Genomic DNA, 26,762 nt, shown 5'->3' with positions numbered 1-26,762 from the left:
ATCTTAAAAAACACAATCCATTGCCATCCTACCCAACCACACCACAACCAACCCTCAAACCCTGTCATTCCCATAACCCACCCATTTCCTCACCCAACCATGCTGAAAGTTGTGAAGAAGGCATGTGACAGGCAGCGGCAGGAGCGCTACAGTCGTGAGGAACTGCAAATGCTTGCAGACACGCTCCAGGAGAAGGCCGATGTTGTCTTCTCCACTGAGATGACCCGGCCAGCCATAGGCCGCAAAAAGGAGGTGTGGGAACTTGTGGCACAACGTGTCAGTGCTGTTGGAACCACCCCACGCACCTCCAAACAGTGCCGCAAGAGGTGGGACGACCTGCGGATCAGGGTCCGGGGCATTATGTCTGCCAACCGTAACCTGGCCCTGGGAACTGGCGGGGGAGCACACTCCCCACTGAAGATGCAGCCATGGGAGGAGACATGTGCCTCTCTGATTGGCATTGAGTGCATCGAAGGTGTCGGCGAGATGGAGAGAGGGGCCCCGACATCTGGAGACACAGGTAGGTGCCTCATATCCAGCCTTGCAAGACACCCTGATACACTTGCACGTGACAATCACAATGTGGCAGACGCAACACATCAGCAGATGAGCCACTCCCTGCGCACATGCAGCATGTACACTGTACAGTAGGCAGACACACACCTGCATGCAAAACCGAACCTAAAGGGAGGCAACCTGTATGTCACGGGCTACTAACTCCACCATCTATCCATTACACTCTTCACAATGCCTGCTCAATGTCCGCTGAACCATCAATAACAGTCACCCTCCTCTGCTCCACCACAGGCTCGCACCCGGACACTGGCAGGGACGACAGCACCAGCACCCCAGCCAAGAAGGCCAGGAAAGTGGGAGAAGGGAACCATGCATCCACCTCTGCTGGACCCAGGCCGAAACCACGCCAGGCTGAAGAGGCCAGGGCAGCAAAGTCCCCCGAGGAAGGGGTCGTGACAGCGCCTGCAGCCCAACAACACCCACTGTTGCCCACTGAGGGCAATGTGTCAGCAGGGAGCAGTACTGTTGGGGAGGCTGCAGCCATCGCTGCCTGCTCCGATAGTGATGTGGAGGATGACACTGGACTTGCCCACAACACACAACTTCACTCACCACACCTATCCCCAATCAGCCATCATGGAGATGATACCCAGGGCCAATCGCCTGCTAATTCATGGCCAGCAACTCCAAGCCCAGTGGGAGTTGGGGAAGATGGGAGTAGTCCCATTGGTCCCCCATTGGCACCCTCCATTAGCCAGATTTCCAGCTGTCGCTGGAGCAGATTGCCAACAGGCAGGAAGTACTGGGCACACTCCTCACGCAGCATGTTGCAGAATGTGGAAGTGCCAGTGCAGCCATGGAGAGGAGTGCTGATGGCATCAGGTCTGCCATCCAAACTGCCAGCAGGGACATATGCACCGAACTTGCTGCAGTGCGGCAGATGATGAGCCAGCTCATCCAGACAATTGTGGACACATGCCGTACTGAGCAGCCCGGTACATCCTCAGCTGCAAGTTCAGCACAAGCCTCTCCCGCCCGCAGGTCATCCAGGACCCTGAGGAGCACAGGCAGGGGGGCCCCAGGTTCCGGGAGAGGGGGCAGTCAATAGTGTGCAAAACTATACACACTTCACCACAGGCACTGTCACATGTTTGCAGGGTGTTCAGGGGGGAGGGGGAGGGGGAGGGGGGAATTGGGTGTGTTGGAGTGTTCAGGGGGGAGTGGGAGGGGGGAATTGGGTGTGTTGGAGTGTTCAGGGGGAGGGGAGGGGGAGGGGGGAATTGGGTGTGTTGGAGTGTTCAGGGGGGAGGGGGAGGGGGGAATTGGGTGTGTTGGAGTGTTCAGGGGGGAGGGGGAGGGGGGAATTGGGTGTGTTGGAGTGTTCAGGGGGGAGGGGGAGGGGTTCTGTTATACCTATTCAGAAGAACAATACACTTTTTCATTTCTCACAAACGAAATGTGTGGACATTGCTCATTGCGTATGTGTGCTTTATTGTTTTACAGTCCACAGTGTTGACATACCAGACACACACAGTGCCCCAAGTGCCATCCATATGTTACACACACGCTGTGTGTTCTAGAAGTATCGGTCAATGACATTCTGACGCATTATATGCCCCTCCTGTGCATCGCTGCCTCCCTGAGGTGCTGCCCCATCCCCATCATCATCATCCCCATCATCAGGTGGTTGTGGTTCTGCGTCAGGGGGCAGAGGCACGTTTCGTCTGATGCACATATTGTGTAGCATGACACATGCCATGACGATCTTTGCAACCTTCTCATGGCGGTACAGGAGTGCCCCGCCAGACCTGCTGAGGCAGCGGAAACGTGCCTTCCGTAGGCCAAAAGCCTGCTCTATCACCACACGGGTACGTGCATGAGCACGGTTTTAGTCCTCCTCATGCTGGTTCGATAGGTTCCGCACTGGTGTGAGGAGCCACCTCTTCAGGGGATAGCCCGCATCACCTGTAAAATGTGAGAAATGAATGTGTCAGGAACGAGATTGATTTGTGAACATGACGCACAACCATGCCTTGATTCCGACTGTTACTGTGCACCAATTAGAGTTGTGCTAATGGATTTACACTGTGCAACCAGTATGTGTTCATGGCTCTCATGTACGATTTTGCATGCAAAAACACAATGCAGGGGGGACGATTGCCTTGTGAATGGCCATCCACTGTGTCTGTTCAGGCCGTCATTCATGTGACCTTGCACGTGTCCTGTGAGCTTGAAGCTCACATGATAGCAACATTGATGTCTGGCTCATTATGACCCCAGTGAGCATTACTGGTGTCAATGGGGACAGTTTGTGGGTCTTGTAGTGGTGCATTGATGTTCCTGTCTGTCATGTGCCTCCTTTGTGCGCAGTTGTGGGGGACAGGCCTTTCAGTAGTTGGTGCATGGTGACGTGCATGTTGGTGGTTTTCTTTAGGGTCAATGCGGTCACAATATGCACAATGCACTTGCAGATGGTTGTGTCGTTTTTGGGATACACTTTCATTCACATGTTGGGATGATTAGGTCAGGCATAATGTGTACACTACTCTGTTGACGTCAGTGCTGCCACAGGGAATGATCTGGCTACTGCTAGTTGCACCCATGTAACGTATGCATCACCCCCCTGTATCTGCCAGATGAAATATGCATTGGTACGTCATTCAACACCCACTTTGCATTTCCATGCTCATGACATTAGACTCACCGAGTAGGTAGGATCTTGGGCCTGCATGTCGCTCCATGTAGCGTGGTATTGTGGAGTTCCGAAGGACCATTGAATCATGGGTTGATCCGGGGTATCTGGCAGAACAATGTGTGATGATCCTGTTGGAGTCACAGACCATTTACACGTTGATTGAGTGGAAATGTTTACGGTTGCGGTACGGTACCTCCATGGCATGTGGGACCACCAATTCAACATGGGTGCAGTCAATGGCACCAATGCAACCGGGTATGCCGGCCAGTGCATGGAAATCCACTTTGGTGTTGGCAATCTCCTGGGCAGACCGTGGTAATGAGATGTGGTCATCTGTGTGCTTGAGGAGGGCATCGAGCACTTGCATCAGTGTACGCGGGAATAATGGTTGTGATATGCCATGCAAGTGCCCCACTGTGTGCTGGTAGGTGCCTGTGGCCAGGAAGTGGAGCACGGACACTACCTTCAGTAGGGGGGGGGGGGTGGCAGTGGGTGTTTCAATCATGCGGACGATGTCGTTGTGTATCATGTCCACAATGGTGGTGATGGTGTCCCGGTCCAGTCGGTACAGGGTGTGGATCTGCTCAGCGGTGAGGTTGAATGGGCTGGATCTGATTCGTGGGATTGGGGGCTGCCTGCGTGGTGGCACTGGCTGTGCTGGTGGGGCTTGCTGGGCCTGCCTTGCCCTCCTTCTCCTCCTGCGTCTCCTCTGTGCAGCCTGTTGTTGTTGTAGTTGCTGTTGTAGCACTCGCATTGCTATCAGGTCCTCCAGCCCCAACATTGCTAGTCCTATTGGTATCATTGTGGAGTGTGACTGGGTGTAGGAAGGGGTGGGGTGTGCTCTTTTTGTACTTCCTGAGTCTGTATTGCCTTCACCTGTGCTGTTTCTGTGCACCTGTGGCAGCTGCATTCACTTTACATGGCCCTTTACGGTTGGTTCGCGATGGTGTAATTAGCACCATGGCGGTAAGGTACTTAACGGGCTGGGTGATGGCGTTAGGGGCATGTCCGCTTGGGTCGGCATTCGCGTACCTTTCCGCCATGGCGCTAAGTACGGTGTGGATGTTCGCGTGCGCGCGCCCTTGGCGCAGTCAGCGGCAGCGTTAGCTACGATGCCGCTAATGACATCGTAGTTTACGGTCACGGGTCGTAATCGGCCCTAGCGGAAGACGATGGTGGTAATCGTTTACCGCCATCGTTTTTCGCTTTGCGCCAGGGTCGTAATGAGGGCCATTGACATTTCAGCAGTCAAGTACATCAAGCACCTAAGGGGAATGAAGTCCAGGCTCCTTGCGGAACTGGCGAAAGACTTCTGGCATTACTGCCTACAATCAGGGTCCTCAGTGACGGCAGAATATCTAACGGGCACACTCAATAGGGGCAGACTGGAACTCCCAATACCTGACGGATTTCAGCGACTGGTAACTGAATAAATAGGTGTTTCAGCAGCTGGAGCAGCTATGGGTGTCAGCGCACACAGATTTGTTCGCATCCAGGCTGAACGCGCTGAAGAGCAGCTACTTCAGTTGGAGACTAGACCTGACAGCTCGAGGAGCAGATGCATTTCTGCAGGACTGGAGCAGAGAACTGCACTATGCATTTCCTCCATTCAGTATGGTTTCCGACTCCGATGGAAATTTCCACTGTTTTTCTGCTGATTCTCCTGTCAGGAGAACACCTGCTCACGGACCCAGTTAGGTTGTTTCATCCTCTGAGAGTGAAAGGGACTCTCCCTTTAATGGCGTGCAAGATATCCGGAAATGCTGGGCACTGCCAGGCATTTCAAAATAGGCTGTGGGGCTCATTGAAGAGTCCTGGGCACCTCCTACATGGAGGACCAATAACGCGGCTTGGAATTGGAGTTTTTACTGAAGGAGACATTTTCATCCCATTTCTGCCCCTGTCATAGCAGTCCTCATTTCCTATCCCACCTGTTACAAGATGGGAAAGCTTTCAGGACCATCAGAGTGTATAGGTCAGCGATCTCAGCGGGACACTTGACCGTTGACGTGGCTCCGGTAAGAGAAAACCCAGCAGTATTGAGGCTCATAAAGGGACCCTGATTCCGAATGCCACCAGAGCCAAAGTATTTACAATTATGGGATGTGACAATAGTGCTGTGCTTCCTATCAAACTGGCCACCGAACAAATACTTATCCTTGAAACAGTAGTCAGGTAAGTTAGCTATGCTAGTATGCCTAGTGTCGTGCATGCAAGTAGAGGACGTCAAAGCCCTAGATGTCAACAGGAAAACATTTGGGCCAGACAGTTACCTTCACACTCGCTAGGAGGACAAAGACTAACTCTGCATCTATCTTTTATCCCTACTTACCAGGGCACCCGAAATGGTGGGTGATAGCATGTATTAGTGAATACGAATGCAGAACAGCAGAGACGCCTTCAGCAGGAGCTACACAGCTCTTGATAGCGCGTAGGAAGCTTTAAAAAACCGTAGCGATAGCCACCATTGCCAGATGGGTGCGTGAAATAATGCAGTTAGCAGGGACTGACGACGGAATTTGGGGCGCATTCAGTAAGAGGTTGCTATGGCCTCCAAAGCTTTTGCAGCAGGAGTGATGCTTTAGGATATTTTGCAACGGCAGACTGGTCCAGCGATAGTGCGTTAGATCTTTTACTTTAAGCCGATTCAAACAGTGGTGACAGCAGCTCGCCTCCGGTCTTGACATAGAATGAAGATTACTCCTGCATACTGCGCAGTAAGTCTTGATTCTATTAAAGACACAGAGGCAAGCATTATTGTCCCACCTGGTGCATGCACTGTAATAGACCATGAGAAATGTTTTGATTATGACATGATAGACAGTGCATTTTCCCCACCTTAATGTCAACTCCCTTATCTGCTCCACAGGAGATGACCAAAACACTAACTGAGAAAGAGGAGAATAGGCTACTGCAGAGCAAAGTGGGAGCAAATGAACACGTCGGGCTAACGCGGACCCAAGGCAATTGAAATGCCGGAATTGCATTGCAACTTTACATTTAGTTGGAAGTTGCCAATATGGATCAGTTCAGAGCATCCAAAGAAGAAGAGTGAAGGACAGGACATGTAGACAGTGCTGGGATTGTCAAGGACTACAGAAACCGTGAGAGCAGAGGGAAGTGTAGTTCGAGATCAGTAAAAGTGGAAAAGAGGAAATGAGCTGTTGATGGCATTTTCCGTTATTTCTGCAATTTTGTTGAAACTGCTGAAGAGTAGTAATTAAAGTTGTTGAAGCATAATGCTCGCCTATGTGTCTTTAATAGAATCAAGACTCCCTGCGCAGTATGCAGGGGTAATCTTCATTGCTACTCATTTTACGAACATCGAAAGGATAAAAGGACTAGTCACTGGAGCCTGGACTTGGATTTATAGTCTAAAGGTTACACAAAGACCTCCGTTTTGTTACTTGGGTTGGAATGTGCTTGCAGGCATGCACTATCAGGGGAAGGCACACACGTTCCTCCTGTGACTTTCCCTTGTGGTTCCCCCCGGGGGGTTGGCATACAACGTTGCCTCTGTCCAGAGAGGTGGGGGTGGTCATAGAATGTGCTGCCATGTGTGCCTTTGAGAGGGGTGCTGATGGATCAGCCACATTGCTCTTGTGCAGGCTAGCTCAGCCCCCTTAGAGCCCACTTCTTCTCCTCCAGTGCAATTTTGTCTTTGCATCCCGAGTCTTTTGCTACTAAAAGTCCCAGAATGCAAGGGAAAGAAAACAAGAACAGACGGGAGACACCTGGCTGACATGGGGATAATTTGAGAGCTAACCTTGAGTCACACTTGGTCTTACACTGCAGCGTCTGTCTACTAAAGCAGCGCTCTTAAGATTCCCCGTATCCGGAATGAGAAGCCCACCAGACAGAGTCTCTTCTTTTTAATATGCATTCTGGAGCTTCTGTATTTAGAAAGCTGAAAGCAAACGTACTTGAAAGCAAAGAGAAGAGGGGCACTGGCTAATCCCTATCACCATTCCCACCCAGTTCATGCCCCTCCCGCCCCAAAACACCTCCTCATGGGATCTCTTTGATATGGCTTTAATCAAGCCCTAGCATCAGATTAGCCACTCAAGTGCCTGCCAGTGCTTTTTTTCAAAGCAGTCTTCTGAGAGTTACTGGAGCTGTAAACCATATTCTGGTGTAATAGAAATGTCTTAAACAGGTCTGCCTTCAGCCACTTGATGTATAAGCACTATGTGTGTCCTTCACTGAAGTCCTGTTTAAAACAAGAATTGGCAAAGCCAACAGTTTTGGCTTGTGTATAGGTATTAGGCAAGTGCCTTTCCCATGCCCACAACAAGCCCAAACTGTTGGCATTGCAGATGCTTGTTTAATGTTCTCATGGAACTGAAAGTTGCCAAAATATAAAATAGACTAAAAAGGTAATCACTAAAGGCTTTATGTTTTGAATTGGTGAGACTGTGCCATGAATTCATTGCATAATTTAGAAACGTTTTACACCTGTAAAAGAAGTAGGGGATTTTGTATCCTACCATTTACCTCTGTCTCTTTTCTTTTGGTGCCTGAGTGCGTGGGTACCCACTCCACCCTTCTTGCCTTTGTGTTCTGTTTCGCTTCAGCTGCATTGGTCCAGGCCTTGCAGCAAATGCCTGGTCGTCAGCAGGTATGATAGCAGGAATGCACTATGGTCAGGTCACCACACAGACGTTTTCCCCACCAACCTTTCTTGTAGTAAGATACTTATTTTGACTGGGGTACGTACGACTCCAGTACAGTAGCATGCCACACATGCGCTTTCTATGTAGCTGCATTTTGTAAATAGAAAAGTTAAACAATACCAATGACGCACTCCTCCACCACAGGTCATGCCCGAAAATATAAATGTTAATCCCTTCCCCCCAAATTACTGGGAGATATTGGGCCTCATTACGAGTGTGGCTGTCCGGAATTAAGGGTGCCTCTAGCAACGTAACGGCACCCATTCCGGATTGCCACACTACAAGGGCCGTTCTGCCCAGCAACGGCCCCCGCCCGCATAGTTTTTACGGAAGCACCAGCACCATTCCAGACAGTGCCGGGGCTTCCGTCTCCCCACTCGCATGGATTCCTATGGGGCACCATGGGAATGGGGAATTAACATTTACCGGCGCCTGACCTCCCGTCCCGCCCGGACTTGTAATGTCCTGGTGGCACCAAAAAGTCAGGCACTGGTAAAGTGTTGCAAGTCCTGGAGAAACCCGCCGGAAGCGCCGCCAGGATTACCGCTGGATTCGTAATGAGGCACATCACATTGTGGTGAACGGCTTGCAGTTGAAATTTTGCAGAATCTTGGACTTCAGTGTCGTCCAGCTCGGTTGCCAGTCATTTGGTCGAAAACAATTGGTCGACTGGACAACTGGTCGAATCAATTTGGTTGAAAACCAAATGGTCGAATTTTTTATTTTTACCCCTTTTTTTTTTGGGGGGGGGTCCCCCCCAACCACCTTTTTTTCCTTTCTTTTTACACGAAAACCCACAAAACACATATATATATATATATATATATAAAAAAAAAAAATTCGACCATTTGGTTTTCGACCAAATGACGTCGACCAAATTGCAGTCGACCAGTTTGTAGTCGACCAAATGACTGGACACCGTCCAGCTCCTCTACATTGACTGCCGACCCTCACAATACAGGCAATGTGTCTGATCAAGCTCTCATGACAGTGGTCCTATATATGTAGGCACAACCTAGAGCCACAAACGGACCATCCACTACACCCTAGGATCAAGAGGGAGGGAGACAATAGGATGACCGACATTCTGGGATGATCGTTGGTGCCTCTGCCCTGGCATACTGACAGTGCTGGAAGGTGTCCTCATAATTGCCAGCCTGCTGCCTCTTTACCCTGGCACTCTTCTCAGATGCCTAGATTGCCTAGTGGTGGCATTATCTCTGGGAAGGGGCGACACAGAGAACAGGCACCACATTTCGCCTTTCCCCTTTCGAAGGATGCCCTGTGTAATTTCAGGTTATGGCAGGGTTCTGCAAGCTGTGACTGTCCAGATGTTTTGGAGTGCGACTCACATGGCCCATCACCTTTGACAATTGTGGCTAGTGATAATGGTAGTTGCAGTCTCAAACATAGGGCCAACCAAAGCTTGCAGACCATTGGGTTATAGCAGGGGTGCCTTAAGTAGGCAATCAATGGCAAAGGTTGACACTGGGTGCACTGGGAGCGGGATGGTTGTATTGCACAATTCTCCACTAAAGGTAGATTACCACAAGGGCACGCAAATGATACCTGCATGGAATATGATGCCTGACCTAAAGTTGCTGTTGAATGTAGCCATGTCAAAAGAGAGATATGATTTCTGATGTTTCTTGCAGGTAACATCCAGAACTTTGAAAAGCCTTTTGAGGGCTCGCAGCTGAATGCAGGCGCGGTATCCATGGCTCTCTATTCTGCCCTATATTCCTTTTCTGGCTGGGATGTTTTGAACTACGTGTCGGAAGAAATGAAAAATCCACAGAGGTAACCTGTCTTCACATGTTAACAGACAATCCGTTTTTTGTGAGCGTTTTTGCAATATCATTTCCAGGAAACCATGAGAGTAATTGATTTGATAAAATCACAATAAGGTGCCTGTTAACAGTTAAGCATAGTGCATAGTTAATTGCATTGTGAACAGTATTGCTTGAGTTCATTTTTCTACTTTTACTCGTAAAAGTGTTGGGAAAGACTGTATTTACTCTGAAAGCCTAGTTGGGAATGAATGATTTACTTAAGCCACTTTTTGAAATCTCTGCCCGGGACTGCATCTCCCAGCAGCCCCGTTGCCATCTTTAGATCGGGTCAGGCGAGTCAAGCGCTGGCGCGTCAAAGCCGGTTTGTGCCAGTTCGTGTTGGTGCATGGGGTGATGGTGTGTTGCGTTTGCCTTGTTGCTGGCTGTTAAGACGCCCCATACCAAACATATTCTGATTGCTCCCATCTGCAGTATACCCACTACATCCTCTTGTGTTGCAGTATAGTGATGGGTTATCATACTGATCTGTCTACCTCTGGCTGCACAAAAAGTTACTGGGGCGGGGCTATTGTCAGCAAATATATTAATGAGCTAAGGAACTGTGATGAGACCACCTTAGCTAAAAATAGATCCATGCCCACTGCTACTTCTCCTTGGCCTGATGATTATTCTACAATATCCACTCCTGCTCTTTTTGGAGGCATCTGTGTATTCTACCCCAGAAGTATTACTACTGCCTCCACCAGTCAAGAAAATACCTTTTCATTTCGTCAGTGAGTCGTGTTATATTTTACATGACATATAGGACAATCCCTCTCGGGTTGACAATGTTGAGGTGCACACGAATGTGGCTATTGAGTGTAGTATAGACAACTCCTCCCATGCCACAGCTGCTTTAGATCGAGATGGGTGCCCTGCTGATCTCCCTACACCAACAGATGCTTTATATGGAAGAATCATTAAAGCATCACTCTTGAACACTTGGTCATTGAAAAAACATGCCATTGATGTTCATGACTACTTTGTGGAAAATTATATTGATTTGTTATGCCAAACGGAAACCTGGCTCAAAGACTCTAGCGTACCTAAAATTGACCTGGCTGTACCTAGGGACTATGATTTTGTTCTCCTAAAACCGGAAACATGGTAATGGACGGGGAGTTGCCATTATAGCCCAGGAAAGAATGACTTCTTTTCAAAGTACCTGTAATGGTTGTGAAATCATACACCTTAAACTGCACCCTAATCATAACAGATGTATAAATATTCTTCTCCTCTATTGCCTCCCCCCCCCCAACCCCAGGGGATATACCCAGGTTCAACAATGATATTATCTGTATGCCATGGCCTCTAAACAAACCAAGTGGTTTAGAACAAAACCTGAACAACATTGAAGTTTTTTGTTTGTAACAGTGAACCTAAAGGTAATATATAGAAGTAGGTTGTTTCACGGAATCTTGGCATTTATATCACTAACACAAAACCATGTATTTGGTCTGACCATTCTTTTGTTGATTTTCAAATATGCCTTCCAGAACATTGAAACATAAAAAACTATTTACCCAAAAGAATCCTCAGCAGGAACTACAATAAAATGACAACCTGTGATCTAATTGAGTGCATCAACACCCTTTTTGAATCTACTGCACATTCAGACACGTCAAGAACCTTGCCAGAATCATATAGAACATATATGACTCGAATGCTGGATCATGTAGCACCCATGAGAATTGAAACTGTAATGGCTGGATTCCATTATAACATTTGGTTCACCCCAACCCTTAAAGACCTCAACAAAAAAAAAGACATGCGGAACTTATCTGGCAAAAATCTAAGTTAGACACTCACAAAACAGCATGCAAAACCCATGTGAAAGTTTACAGGTTAGTAGTTTACGAAACTAAGCAAACCTTTTCATGAGCAGATGAACAGTGCTGAGAATAATACCAAAATGCTTTTTGAAATCTTAAAAATGGTAGAGAAGCCTAAAGTCCAATCACAAGCCTTTAATCCCATTAAAGAGGACTGTATAAGAATGCAACACGCATTTTCTGATAACATTTCCACTGCACAGAAAAAAAATAAAAAAGGCCTGCTTGTCGGCTGACAGAACCCAAATAATTATGCGCCTGATGACTCACTAAACAACTCTAAAGAATTAAAGCAAGTACTGAACTGTCCAAAGTTCTCTTTCAAACCCGTTACTGTGGCAGAAATGGAAAAGGTATTAGGCAAAAGTCACACTACCTCTTGTTCCAGTGATGTTATTCCATCTAAACTGATCCTTGAGAACAAGAAATTGTTTGTCCCCTTTCTTACACCATTTCTAAATGCTTAATTTACACATGATAGCATTCTGGACGTTATAAAGGAAGTCATAGTAACCACCTTGCTAAAGAAAGTAGGCTTAAATCCCAGAGAAGCTTCTAATCTCAGGCCCAATACTAGTTCCCATTTTCTCTTAAGAATAGTAAAAAGAATAGCTACGAGCAATTCCAAGAACATCTGGACTCTGCTTCCATTCTGCTTATAAGATCATCTGTCTTGCGACCAAATCATGTTACCAAAAGAAACACTTGTGTATAGGCGCGCTGTAAATGCCATATCATATCAGCTTGACCTATAGACTCACATGTTTGACATCTTGGACATGGGAAAAACCGGATTGCTAGTTCTGTTAGATTTGTCACTGACTTTCGATCTCCTTGATCATGAGCACCTTCTAACCACTTTCAATGTGACAGGGAAATGCTCAGAAAAAGTTGTTACTGGGTTCATTTGTTTCTAAGAAACAGGAAATCTATGGTGCAGTGTGATAATGCTTCTAGTCCCTGTCTATTGTGGTGTTGTTAGAATATAATAATAAGATGCATTTTTCTTAGCCCTAAACCAATCCCTTTTTGCGATGAAAACCCTGTAAATCAAAATGGAAATGAGTTTGTGGCTTTTCTGTCAGTCATTATACGAACGTGTTATGACAGACAAAGACTGGGTCCATGTAGAGGGCATGTTTTAGCCTCATGGCCTTCACTGATACATTTAAGTGGAATAAGATTAAAAGCAGGAACTCCCATTCAGCTAAATTCTATGTAAAGACTGACCACACTAAGCAAAGGTTAGTTACACACTCAATCACACTGAACCACACTGAATCATAATGATAAGCCCTTCCATTCGTATTTAAAGCACGGAAGGTATCTTTAAAAGGTTGTGCAAATAGGGTGACCATTGGTGGAGCAAAGGGCAGGCGGGTTCTGTGTTTAAGGACCTCAAACATAAGTCACTGACCATGAACTGGGGGATAAAGTATGCGATTGAGCCATAAAGCAAGATAAAGACTCTTGACATAGCAAGAATATCTGTTGAATATGCAATTTGTCCTGCCCTCTTGGGATTAGGTGAATTATTGTGTATGTAGTTTAAACATATTTGCATTATTATCTTTTGCAAATGAATAACACATGACTTATGCAGGCTCAGTTTTGTATAAAAATCAACCTGGTGAACCATTCAGGCACTTCACTTCTGCACTCTACATAAATTGGCACTGATTTGAACTGAGGTGCGCTCAAGTGTTTTTTATTTTTATGTATATTAAATTTGACCTGCAATCTTGTAACTTTGTCTCAGATGTTCTATGTTGTTTGAATTATAGTGCTTAGAAGTCTCAGTGTCCCCCAGGGCACCTGTTTGTCACCAGCACTCTTGAACGTTTATATCAAGCCAATCTGTGATTTGTTAACTCAAATGGAAGTTCAATTTACAAACTATGCCGAAGACCCACAGTTGTTGTTTCAATTGGCCAGAAACTACGAAATAGATGCCAAAAAACTAAATGTAATCTACAAAACTCTTAAGCAGTCTCAGCACTCTCGAGTTGCCCCTGGTATTAGGCCATTTTTCTCACTCTGTCCAGATGTCTTAAATCTAGATGCTGCTACTCAGCTACTGTTTTGCATCTACCGTTACTTTTACTGCTGTCCCTGTGTTAGGCCTCTCTCTCTCTCTCCAGGTGTCCCCAGTCTAGGCACTGCTGTCACATCTAGGGTTACTGCATTCTCTGCTACTAAATTTAGTTGTGTCCCCATGTTAGACCTTTTCCCTGTCACTATTACAGCTACAGTTTTGCATCTACTGTCGTGTTCACTGCTGCCTCCTGTGTTGGGCCTCTCACCCTCTGTCCAGGTGTCCCGGGTCTGGGCACGGCTGTTGCATCTTGGGTGATTGTATATTATTTGCTACTGCTTTGCTACTGTTGTCGAGTTTGCATTCTCTGCTAATCCAGATATCCTGAGTTTAGGCTCTGCTGTCACATCTAGGCCCATTGCGTACTCTGTTACTGCATTTACTAGTGTCCTGTATTAGGCCTTTCTCCCCCTATCCAGGTATCCCGAGTCCAGGCGCTGCTGTTGCATCTAGGGTGATTATATAATTTGCTATTGCATCTGCTGTTGTCGCTGTCAGGCTCCAACCTTCAAGCGCAGGAGTGGCACGAACCAACCACCCCCTCCGCGGTCCGAGTGCCTGCAAGTCACAGCTTACACAGACCTCCGAGACCCCGGCGGGGAAAGAGGGTTAGGGAATCGATGGTTGGACAGGAACTGGGTTTTAGGATAACCGGAACAAGGTTTAGGAGAGGGAAGGTGGACAGGACTGGGGGTGATAGGGTAAATACAGACTAACAATTAAACATGCATACCAAACCTGCATATACATTACATGCCCACATTACAGACTGTCATCAATGAGGCAATTAGAGCAAAAGGACTTATCTCTGTTTTTGAGTGCTGGCCTCCTGCCTGCGCACTCTCAGGTCCGGTCTCCGGAGCAGATAAATGCTGCAAAGAGAGTTATGAGTTACTACCTTGTGAGTGTTTCCTCACACACACAACAGATGCATCAGTGGGTAAAGGACATTCCTTCATGCACCCCCCCACGTTCTAACTCGTATGCCCCCTTGAGTGGGTTTCACCCTGATATGCGGTTAGGCCGCACGTGGCCCCGTAATTCTCGCTGATCCACGTGTTAATATGCACACGTAGATAGAATAAACGTGCCGCTAGCCGCACGTGGCGCAGTGCGACTTCTGTACAAGCCACGCCGCTGTGCTTCCAATTGCGGTTCCCTTAGCTAATGCACATGGCTAATTATGCATGCAAATATATGCACTGCTCGTGGGATCGCTTGCGCGGGTCTTAGCTTTGGATTTATGCCGGACTTATCTTTTGCCGAACAAGGGGACTGATGAGTCTGGGCGGTGCCCCCTTGCGTGTGCCCCGCTCGCGTGAGAGACTCCTGACTGTTCGCCCCTGAACGCGGCTTTGCTGCTGAAGCGCGGTTTTCCCAGCATGTGCTGTCGCTGCTCCCCTGCGCTTGCTGTACTTATCTCAGGCGTGTGAGGGGCCCGGGTGATGGCTGGCTGGGGCGTGGCCCCTTGCGTGTGTCCCCTTCCTCGGAGCTGCAAAAAACACGTCCTCTTCATTCGGGAGTTCAAGCACAAGCCCTGTGCTATCGTGCGCGCGCGCATGCGCGGATGTGCTCCACCCAACGTGGGTGGGGTTTTGTAGTTTCTGGCCCGGGGCCTGCTGGGAGTTGGAGTTTGTAGGCCTTTGTTCCTGCAAAGAGGGCACAGAAGCCTTCGATAAGGCAATATCCGTTTGTGCTGGAGTTTTCTGTGTCTGTCCATGTGTGGACCACGTCCACAACTCACTCCAGGCTCCCCTTTACATAATCCCACGGCCTGCACCTTGACAGTCGCCGTGTTGGGGCTTCCTCCATCTATTCGGGTGCACCAGGTCTAGGTGCTGCTGTTACATCTAGGGTAATTGTGTTTTCTACTGCTGCATTTGCTGGTGTCCCTGTGTTAGGCCTGTCTCCATCGGTCTAGGTATCCCAGATCTAGATTCTGCGATTGCATCAAGAGTTGCTGCATTTACTGTTGCCCCCTTTCTGACCCTCTGCCATTGTCCTGCTGTCCAGAATCTAGACATGGGTATTACATCTAGAGTCACTGCATCTACTCTTACAAGTACTTCAATCTCTTGGTGCTGTCCTTAACCTCCCCCTGGGATGGAGATCCCATATCAACAAAGACCACCTCTCCAACCCCTCCTCATTCCCGGCCTCCCAGCACCATACCCTCCCCAATAACTCACCACTCCCGGCGCATAACCCGCACCCTAACACCAAACTTCATGAACCCCCCTTTTCCTGCATCTGGTCACAACCCACAACCTCTGCTCCCGAACAACGATTCACCCAAACCCTGCCTGCCCACCCCCATACCTTCATCCAACCTCCAATCCAAAAGTCAGAGGAGCACCCTGGTGCGCCAAACACCAGTCTCATCAAACACTCACCCCCGTCTCCTTAACCCACCCGAACACATCAACATCCTCCTTCCGTCTAGCATCTATTGAGAACAACCCCAGACTCCCCGTCTATACACCACATGCAATATCAAACTCACAAGCCAGAGGTCATCTCTGGTGCTCCAAACATCTCGTAACCCCCTTAACCCACCTTTACACACCACCATCCATCTTCCCTCTAACATCTGTTGAGAACAACCCGTCACTCCCAGTCCATACACCCTGTGCAATAAAAAACTCACAAGCCAGAGGAGCACTCTGGCGCTCCAAACATCTCGAGTCCCCCTAAACCCACCCAAACAAATCACCATCCATCCTCCCTCTAGCATCTATCGAGAACGATCCCTCACTCCCTGTCCATACACCGCGTGCAATATCAAACTCACAAGCCATAGGACCTCACTGGCGTTTCAAGCATCATGAGCACTGCTCCACTAACACACAATCCTTGCGCCTACTGAGGAGCTTGCACCCTCTCAACCTACCTCCCATGCTGCCCTCTCCCTTCCCCTCAGCCCCTACTCGACCTCCACCCACAGATCCCCCTTCGTATCCCTTTCCTTCTCTGAAAGTAGCTTGTCTCGCCCTATCTAGAACAGTAGTGTCATCCTTTTCCCTCTCTGACCCTCCTACCTGCTCTCACACTCTTATGGCACCGAAATGCACGAAACTTGCCCTCTCCCTCGACCCTCTATTACTCACCACTTCTCCATTGATCCAACCTCCCAGCCTTCCTTACCCGTACTTCCAGACCCTCCCCTACCCCTCTCCCAGACTCCACCCTGGCTGTTGTCTTGACTTCTCACCCAGTACACTTAAACCTCCTGCGCCCTCCAGACTCGAACCAGAAACAACCCACCTGAACCCCACACCCCTAGTGCTCCACCGATCACCCTCCCAATCCCCTTGATCCTCCCCACCTCATCTCTCACATACCTACCACCGCCCGCCTACTCTTCCCGCACCCCATCGACGTAACCCCCTCACCCGATACTCAAAGTGCACAGGCATTCAGTCCCCCCGCCACTCATAATAATCCTACCACATCCCCCACCTCATCGGGCACCCATGTCCACGGAGCACTCCCTGCGAACAGTGTCATGAAACCCACCCCCCCCTCACGAAGTCACATGCATCGTTTTTAACGCCCGCTCCGTAGCAAGAAACAGACACAGCGTCTTTGACCTCCTATCCTCTGACAATCCGGACCTCATTTTCATCACCGACACCTGGTTCTCCGACGATTTTGCGCCAGTCGCATAGGGCCTTCCCCACTGGCTACTCGCTTATCGCCCACAATAGACCCGCCAGAGTTGGCTGAGTCGCTATTCTTTACAAATCCCATTTCTTCATCTCACTCGTCGATTCCTAGACATGCAATGCTTCCTGCGAATCCCTTCTGGTAAAACTCTCGCTATCAATTTTCACCCACAGCTTCCTACTCATCTGTAGACCCCGGGATACGACAGACATTTCACCACAACCACTGTGATACAATAGCTACCATTCAGGTAGATCACCCATCTCTTACTATCCTGGGAGATTTCAATTTCTGGTTTGATATGCCCAACAACCCCATGACGCATCCTCTGGTCGGCAGTCTTGAAGCACTCAACCTCTGCCAACTGGTCCAGCCCACTCAGGTGGGCACACCCATGATGCGATTTTCAGCTCCTCTGACCTGGTCTCCATATCCAGTCCCAAACCACTTATCTGGACAGACCACTTTGCCATCCCTTTCTCTATCCACACACCAACCCCTCCTCTTACAGCTCCCCCTGCCCCACCTTTGATCACAACTGCTAAAACAAAGTCACAATACTTCCCAACCTAGCTGAAGCCCTGCTACTTCGCCCCCCTGCAACACTGTCCTGTGGCAGACCCTTAACCATCGAATCCTTCGACTCTTGGCTTAAAGAATCACTATTTCCTCTCAACCCCTCGTGGCCCACAACCTCACGCAAAGTACCACCCCCCAAATGGTTCACACCCCACCTAAGGACTTTAAAAGAACTAAATAACTCTTGAATGCAAATGGCGAGCATCTAAAACTGATCTCAGCAGATCTATGTTTGCCCTCCATCACCGTAATTAGAAATCCGAGATTCGAAAGGCCAAAAAAGCCTATTACAATAAACAAATTCTGAACTGTGGCAGCAGCAGCAAAGAACTCCACAAGATCATCTCCGAACTGGTGAAACCTACTTGCACCTCTGCCCAATTCACTCCCATACAACCACTCTGCGAATTCCTCTCACTGCATTTCTATAACACCGCACTTGACAGGATGCCAACCCTTAACACCAAATTGTCCTCGCTCACCCCCCTCCCTAAACAGACCCCTCCGGATCCCATTGCCTCAACGCCCACTTTACCAACCTTCAACTCTTTCAAACCCATCTTCAGAGACGAGTTTCTTGACCTACTATTAGCCAGCAGACCCTGCAAGTCACCCCTTGAACCCTCCCCCGCCTCTGTTCTGAAATAAATATTCTCCTATACCTGCGCAGGAGAACATGCAAGAACCTTACTAAATGACTCCCTCATCTCCTGGCATCTTCCCTGAAACATTTAAAATAGTGCATGTCAAACCGCTCCTAAAAAAGGCATCCCTCAGCCCCCTTGAACCTAAGAATTACAGTCCAATCTCCAACAACAGATTTCTCACGAAATTCATTGACCGGACCGCAGACTCCCAGCTGAATTGCTTTGTAGAATTCAACAAACTTCTCGACCCCGCTCAATTAGGCTTCAGATCTCGACATGGAACAGAAACTACTCTGATCTCGATCTGCGATGATCTTAAGTTCACGGCAGATTCTGAGGGTTGGGCAGCGCTGTTTCTCCTTTATCTCTCTGCTGCCTTTTACACCGTTAACAATTCAATCCTCCTTGGGGCACCGGCATACCAACTCAACAAACTCCAAAAAGCACAAAACACTGCCACCAAACTCCTCCTCTCCCTAGGACACAGAGACCACATCTCACCCGCTCTCTGAACCCTCCACTGGCTCCCAGTCGGACAAAGGGCCACCTTCAAGACCCTATGAATTACCCACAGAGCAGTGCACAAGACCAGCCCAAGGTACCTACAAGATAAGATAATACCCTACCTCCCATCTCATACCCTAAGATCAAGCTCTTCCCTCATTCTAGTGATTCCCACCTATAATTCTGTTAGGATCAGAGGATCTGCCTTCTCGACCTTGGCACCACCTCTGTGGAACTCACTCCCCCCCTCATATTCGACACAGCCAATACTACATGGCCTTCCGCAAGGCTCTAACAACCTGGCTCTTTGCATAATGCTGACCAAGACCATCTAAGGCTGCTGAGACCCTGCAACCAAATGACAAATGTTCAGATAGCTCCCGAGCAATGACGACACTGAAAGTGCCTATTTAGTCACGAATATGTTTACTTTGAACTCAGCACTTGGAAACATCCACTTGGAATCTGGAAAGCAGGCGTGTTTAATCAAAATTTCCACTCAGACACTGACCTCTCCTATCACTATGCTCACTCTCTACACCAACACACAATTAGAGAGTAACTACACCCCTCGATCAATTCGGCCTAGCTGCTCACATACGAACAATACTTCATGAGCACCCCAACATTCTGATAAAACTCAGCTATACCCCACGAAAATCGGCCTAGCTACACACATAAGCGTACTAAACAGGCCTAACACAGACCGATCACAGTGTTGGTGTCCATCCTCCAGACTGCACACATTCAAATGATATCAAAAACCACTACACCTAATGCTAGGATGCAGCTACCATCAAGCAATCGCATCAGCTGTACACATAATCGGTGCACCCATGTACCCTATGACACCTTACTCTCTCGACTGACCTGGACTGCGGCCCCCGAGGGAGTTCAACCTTCCAGCGCTTTGAGGTCACAACAATGATATATAGAGCTATATATAAATTGCAAAATAACATACCACACTGTGCGGCTCTGCATACCACACAATGTGATATGCCGCACAGTACTGACACACTTTCCAAAGGTATTTACTTGCCGTGCAACATAATCATCTGCGTTCATGAATTCCTTTCCACATAGTGTTGCGATAAATGTACAACTTATTTTCATTGCACACGGTACTGTCGTCAATGCAGATACGGTCGCCACATCTGTCAGTAACACGTTACTTGTGCACACGACTATTGTGCTTAGCTCCAGGATGCACTGGAGCATAAAATTGTCTCGGGCACCAATGAAAAAGTCGCCCAAAGTTGCAAATGGCAATTCATCCCTTTTGTGACAGATTGTTTGAATAGTACCCAAGGTTTTTTTGTTGATAATATCTAATGCAAATTGTGCAATTACATATTCCACAATGGTCAAAACTACCAGCCGCATAGTGAAGTAACTCATCAAACTGCACATTGGCCAAAAAGTGGCCCACTTTGTCCCAAAAAAACAGGCACAAACTAGTATTTTGCGTTTTTGGTTTGGGCATTGCTCTTTTGCCCTATAGGCCAGTCCGAGCCTGCTTAGCTCTGTCAAAGTTGTTCAGCTGTGACTGCAAAGTGGTAGGGGCTGGCGTTTATGCCAGAGAGTAAGGATCTGTAATTTTCATGCTGAGCCTTACTTCCACAGAGGCGTACCCAGGAGTGTCTAACACGTGGGGCCTGAAGCTAATTTAGTTGGGCCCACAGCAGTGGCCCTCTGCAAATGCCCTCCTCAAGCCCTACCCTGTCTACGCCTCTGCACTTCCACCAGAGGCACTAGAATAATTTCAGGGAATAGAGGTATTGCTGACCGAAGGGGGAGTTACAAAAGAAGTTGGAATGGGGGCTATGGGATACGACCCAGACAGAAGTATTTAAAGCAATGAAAAGACATCAATGTTTATGTTTCGTCACATTATTTGTGTCTCCTTTAATGTGTTAACATAGAATCAGGTAACACAGACAACAGAATGGGCAACTTCTTCAGTGCTTGAGTAGGCGTGGCTTGCAATAATTTCCAATGCAGTTCAGGTTGAAAATGTATAACAAAGGTTGTGCATATCCTGCCCCAAAGGAAATATCCACCCTTATATCGGGGGACTTCCTTAAGGTGCTATACCACTGCTGCTGTGGTATATCACTCTAAGGCTGCCCTTACTTCCTTTCTCCCCGAGCACCAAAGCCAATGATCCTTTGTCAGTTACCCCGGGATGTTCTACAGGAATAACTTGGCCTGCATCATTCTGCTTCCTGATTGCTTCTTAAATAATTACTTTTCTTATCCTGGGTGTAGTTGCCTTAATCATGTCATTTTAAAAAATGTGCATCTGTAGCTAACCACATCTTCTGCGGATTTCACTGTTTATGTAGGGAAATATGATATCCACAAAATTGGAACCTGAATTGGAAGTCAGGACCTCGAATCTTCCCTTTCGTTTTATCACACTCGAATCCGAGTCACATTTATTCAATTATAACTTTACCTTTAGAATTAATCCATGCTAGTGAGTGCCTGACTTTTGCCTTCAGGGTTCCACAAGCGTAATTCATTTTCTGTGTTACTTTCCAAATAAACATTCATTTTTATTTGCATTTTTTTGGATTTTACAACTGATTAAAAATCTATAGAGTATCGGACCTCAATAGATAATGGTCAAAATATGATTAGTCTTCAGAGGTAACTCCTATGTTGCGAGGAATACTATGGTCTATTTATTTCGTGTATGGACTCCGCTCCTCAATAGATAGGTGAAAGTGATGGAAAAGATGATCCCTTCTAGTTACTGGAATCAAAAAGCGATCTGATGTAGGAATCTCCCTGATCCGTGTTGATCTACTCAGGTCGCAAAAGAAGCCGACTGGTTTCAGTGGTATAAAGATGGATGTCACCACTTTCTTCAGGGCTAGGGACACGCACCAGTTTTGTTGTGCGGTCGCATTATTTATTGTTGAAAGAGCTCAGTCTCTAGTATCCAGGAATGGGAGGTCGCCCTATATGATACATAGGGCGGGAAAAGGGGAGAAGGAGAGAGAACAGGGGAAAATGCCATTAGGAACATGTCCCACCATTTGTCTCAACAAAGGATAGATATAAAACTACATCTTACCCAATAGAGCTGTAGAAACCCCCATCTATCAGGGTCCTGGATTCGAGTAGGGTTCTTTCACTATATCCCAAATCCAAAAGGGTTTATTTATTTACCCACCTACAGAGAAAGTATTCTGTAAGTTTCACATGGAACACTAAAAACACTACCATATCACACACCTCAGACATAGTGGTGTAATAGTAAGATACATTTAAAAATTTCAATTTAAAACTAGCTCGCTAAATTTCACAGATCAGCTCCAGAAGAGCTTGAACTGAGGTACACTCCGGCCCAGCCGGGCACCCTCAAAACATTCCCCAGTGCTTCGCTATTTTGTGTGGCAGAGAATGTGAACTATGTGCTTAGGGGACCATTCCGTAACAGTAACAAAGTGTCCCCAAAGAGGCGCTTGAAAATGACCATTCCATGATTGCCTAGTGTTCTCTGGACTGTCAGTGATAGGCGTTGCGAGCGGGGGGAACTGTTTACTTGCTAGATGTGCAAGAAAGGATTTAATGACAACAATGGCTTGGTCGTATAGGAGCGGCGTGCCCTGAGAAACCCTTGTGTGGGCAAAAAGAGCAACGCAAACCTGCCGGAGTGTATCTCAGTTCAAGCTCTTCTGGAGCTGACCTGTGAAATTTAGTGAGCTAGTTTTAAATTGTAATTTTTAAATGTATCTTACTATTCCACCACTATGTCTGAGGAGTGTGATATGGTAGTGTTTTTAGTGTTCCATGTGAAACTTACAGAATACTTTCTCTGTAGGTGGGTAAATAAATAAACCCTTTTGGATTCGGGATATAGTGAAAGAACCCTACTCGAATCCAGGACCCTGATAGATGGGAGTTTCCACAGCTCTATTGGGTAAGATGTAGTTTTATATCTATCCTTTGTTGAGACAAATGGTGGGACATGTTCCTAATGGCATTTTCCCCTGTTCTCTCTCTCTTTCTCCCCTTTTCCCGCCCTATGTATCATATAGGGCGACCTCCCATTCCTGGATACTAGAGACTGAGCTCTTTCAACAATAAATAATGCGACCGCACAACAAAACTGGTGCGTGTCCCCAGCCCTGAAGAAAGTGGTGACATCCATCTTTATACCACTGAAACCGGTCGGCTTCTTTTGCGACCTGAGTAGATCAACACGGATCAAGGAGATCCCTACATCAGATCGCTTTTTGATTCCAGTAACTAGAAGGGATCATCTTTTCCATCACTTTCATTATCTATTGAGGAGCGGAGTCCATACACGAAATAAATAGGCCATCGTATTCCTCGCAACATAGGAGTTACCTCTGACGACTAATCATATTTTGACTATTATCTATTGAGGTCCGATACTCTATAGATTTTTAATCAGTTATAAAATCCAAAACAACGCAAATAAAAATGAATGTTTATTTGGAAAGTAACACAGAAAATGAATTACACTTGTGGAACCCTGAAGGCAAAACTCAGGAACTCACTAGCATGGATTCATTCTAAAAGTAAAGTTATAATTGAATAAATGTGGCTCGGATTCGAGTGGGAAATATGATATGCCAGCATTCCTAACCTTTCATTTTAAGGGCCCGATTAATAGAAAATGCCCATAGACTCCGCAAAGTACTCGGCACGTAACACCACTTTGCGCGTACCTGCACACAAACGCATGTCATGCGCATGTATTCATGGAATCTGAACCGCAAAATAACCCTAGGTGCAAGTAGCAACCGGAACGGCCACGCCACGCCCCCATGCAAAGCAGAACCAGCCACATATACCAACCTATGCCCCCTCCACGTCTGAAAAGTCATGCACCCTGGCAATATTGTGTGCTGTGTCTCTTCAACCAAGGCAACGCCCCAGTGACATTGCATAGGGTGCCCCTTAACCCGTAACTGCACCCCGTCAGTACACGTAGCTTGACTCGTAACTCAAGTCAGCCCCAAGTAGATCTCCATGTGAACCCCTGTAAGCTATGGCTGCACCCCGTTAATCTGCATATGCGCAGCCCTAACTGCAATCTGCACCCCAACTGCGTGCCCAGACCCCGATCGGACCTTAGCTTTGCGTGTTGATTCCTATCTGATTGGGACTTTGTGCATGCCTTCATGTGGAGGTGAGATCGCAAGCTTTGCATACTGAATTCCCTGACATGTCATTGCACGGTCAGACCCACGAATACGCTTGGTTTTGCGCAGTGCTGGGCATGCAGTTTCCTCTTGCAGGCCATCCCTCGTCACCACCATGTAATGCCTTGTTCTTCCTCATTCATCCTGGGGAATGGGTAATATGCCTGTTCCGCCACCCGTTTACTTCTGGTGTAGGCCCCACCCACACTTTGCGTAGAGTCTTGCGCAAGTCGCTCAACTGCACGCAGAGACGGGATGGACCCGTGCAAAGTCCCTGCAAGGACCCGGAAATGCACATAAAGTGTGTTCCATAAATCAGTAAACTTACTTTTGCACGCTGAAATGTGTGCAGAGTCAACTTTCAGCAGGCAGAAAATTCCATAAATCGGACCCTTTTCTGGAAAACCCCTACCCACACGATGATCAGAATTGCCATATTGCTTCTCCCACATGGCTGCAACTTTCCATTGCTACCTGCTCAAGCCATCAGCTCAGAGTGTTCGTACCACATGACACACTTGGGGACTCGCACGGAATTATTGCATCAGCAACTTTCATGTCTTGGGTCAAATAACACGCACTGTCCCAGAAGTGAATGTAACAGTGAGACACATAACACAGTAGTTATACAACAATCATAACAAAGCCCACTCAAAGTAACATTGGAGAATCTGTTCTCAACATCTATGTCTTAAGAAAAGCACAGATTGTTATAATGATACCAAATGCCCAATAATAAAAAATAGTTATTGTAAGCAACAGGACAGGAAATTTAGAAAATCTATTAATAAAAACATGAAGCTACAACATCTGTCCCTGGAAATATAACTGACACATGCAGCTGGTAAAACTGACAAGCAGATCAAGGCAGCTGAGTTGGCCTAATTGACCACTAAATATCTCAGCCCTCCAGAGGCTTCCATGTCACTTCGCCGACAGTACAACAAAGTAATTACTTTGAAATGTTTCATGGATTTTAGTTTGATTTTTTCTTTAATTTTGAGGTTTCCACCCCTATGCCCCTGTTACCCTTCATTAATGCCCCCCTTTTCAGTCCCCTACCCACAAATACCTATAATTTGTCGATAACATTTCGAGGTAATTACTTCATGGTAAATTACCACAAACAAATTAACTGTCTGTGAAGCAACGGGATACCTTCTAGAGACTTCAAATCCAACAACTATCTAACAACTATCTGGAGCAGCATAGTCTGTGGGCCCTGTCCGAACAATTCCCAGAGGCAGAATATATCTCTCCAAATGACGCAGAGCACAACACAGCATAATTATTTTTCCACAGTGGAGAGGCAACACCAATCCATAGCGACCTCTACCCCGTGCAAGGGGTTAGAGGAAGTTGGCCGTGTCATGACCACCAGCAGTACACAAGACTTGGACATAGACAATTTACTGTGTCCAGTTTATAATGAGATAAAAGCTAGTACTATTGTACTTTAAACCCAAACTACAGCGGCTGTATGGCATTTTAACACATTTTAAGACTGATATTTTGAACACTGGCAATTATGGATGATTGAACTTTCAAAACACAAATGAATAATTTGCTCATTAATAATGAGAAACAGGGGAATAATTCAGCCATACATTGAAACAGTGCTGATAGCGTGTCTAACATGGCACAATAGCCCCCCAAGCTATTAAGACCAAGGAAGTGACTGCCATCGAGGTACATGCCTCACCTAGATTCTCGATTGGCCAAGCCCAGTCTTTGATGGCAAAGCATCACCTCTGGTGGGTGTCATTGTGGGAGTTCCCCCGTTACCAATGGGCAAAGTGGAAGATCCTAGATCCTTAATAAGACATTGAATTGGATAAACACTACCATCAATCCTCAATAAATTAACCCTCAACATATTTGTATGGCTAGTAGGGTGAGGTGGGTGGGACACAGTGAGAAAAACATCAAGGGTGATTGTATAGTGGTATCTTTTTCCAACCCAAGGAAACTAGCCACTTAATCAACTCGAACTTGGGCAATGAGGCAACAAACACAAGCCCAAGGATTCTCGCCTCATCTACCTTCTACCCGAAGGTCAGATATACCCTCTCCTCATCAAAATCCACTTCACACCAAGGTCCCTTGGCTGGCTTAACATTTAATAATTGACCAAGGCAGCTCTAGTAGAACAGTCAACCTTAATAAAGCAGGGGTCCAGAGCATGTCCATCCAAGGGCAGTCTAGATTTTTATTATCAACTGAGACTTGAGTACAAATCATAAATCGATGTGATTGTTTCACCGATCTTGATGCAATTCATTGGCACTCCATCTCATCAATTAATACCAGTGAAACCACTCAGTCACCGGGGACACTACAGCCCATAACCCCACCAGGAAGCCAATAGATCACTTAACTAACACTTCACTGTCACCAAACTCACTTGAACAAGTTGTAACTGTTTTATCATGGAATGTAGCAGGGATTTGGTGCAAACTAGAAGCCACAGTTGCCCTTGCTTTTCTCAAACATGTAGACATTCTCATATTTCAGGAGACCTGGTTGTCTGAGACCCG

The 26,762-nt window shown here is 47.0% G+C and overlaps 1 protein-coding gene across 1 annotated transcript in view; it reads left to right on the top strand.

Moving 5' to 3' along the window:
* Positions 1-26,762, top strand: part of LOC138481477 (Y+L amino acid transporter 2-like) — a 501,185-nt gene that overhangs the window by 191,984 nt on the left and 282,439 nt on the right. Inside the window, exon 4 of the mRNA XM_069613643.1 lies at positions 9,540-9,684. Within this exon, the coding sequence (XP_069469744.1) occupies positions 9,540-9,684 (145 nt within the window). The remainder of the gene's footprint in view (positions 1-9,539; positions 9,685-26,762) is intronic.

This window comes from Ambystoma mexicanum, chromosome 5p, assembly GCF_040938575.1.
Source record: "Ambystoma mexicanum isolate Mex_15411 chromosome 5p, UKY_AmexF1_1, whole genome shotgun sequence".
NCBI lineage: Eukaryota > Metazoa > Chordata > Amphibia > Caudata > Ambystomatidae > Ambystoma > Ambystoma mexicanum.
The sequence above is the reverse complement of the archived record's forward strand: the minus strand, read 5'-3'. Positions and strand labels throughout refer to the sequence as shown.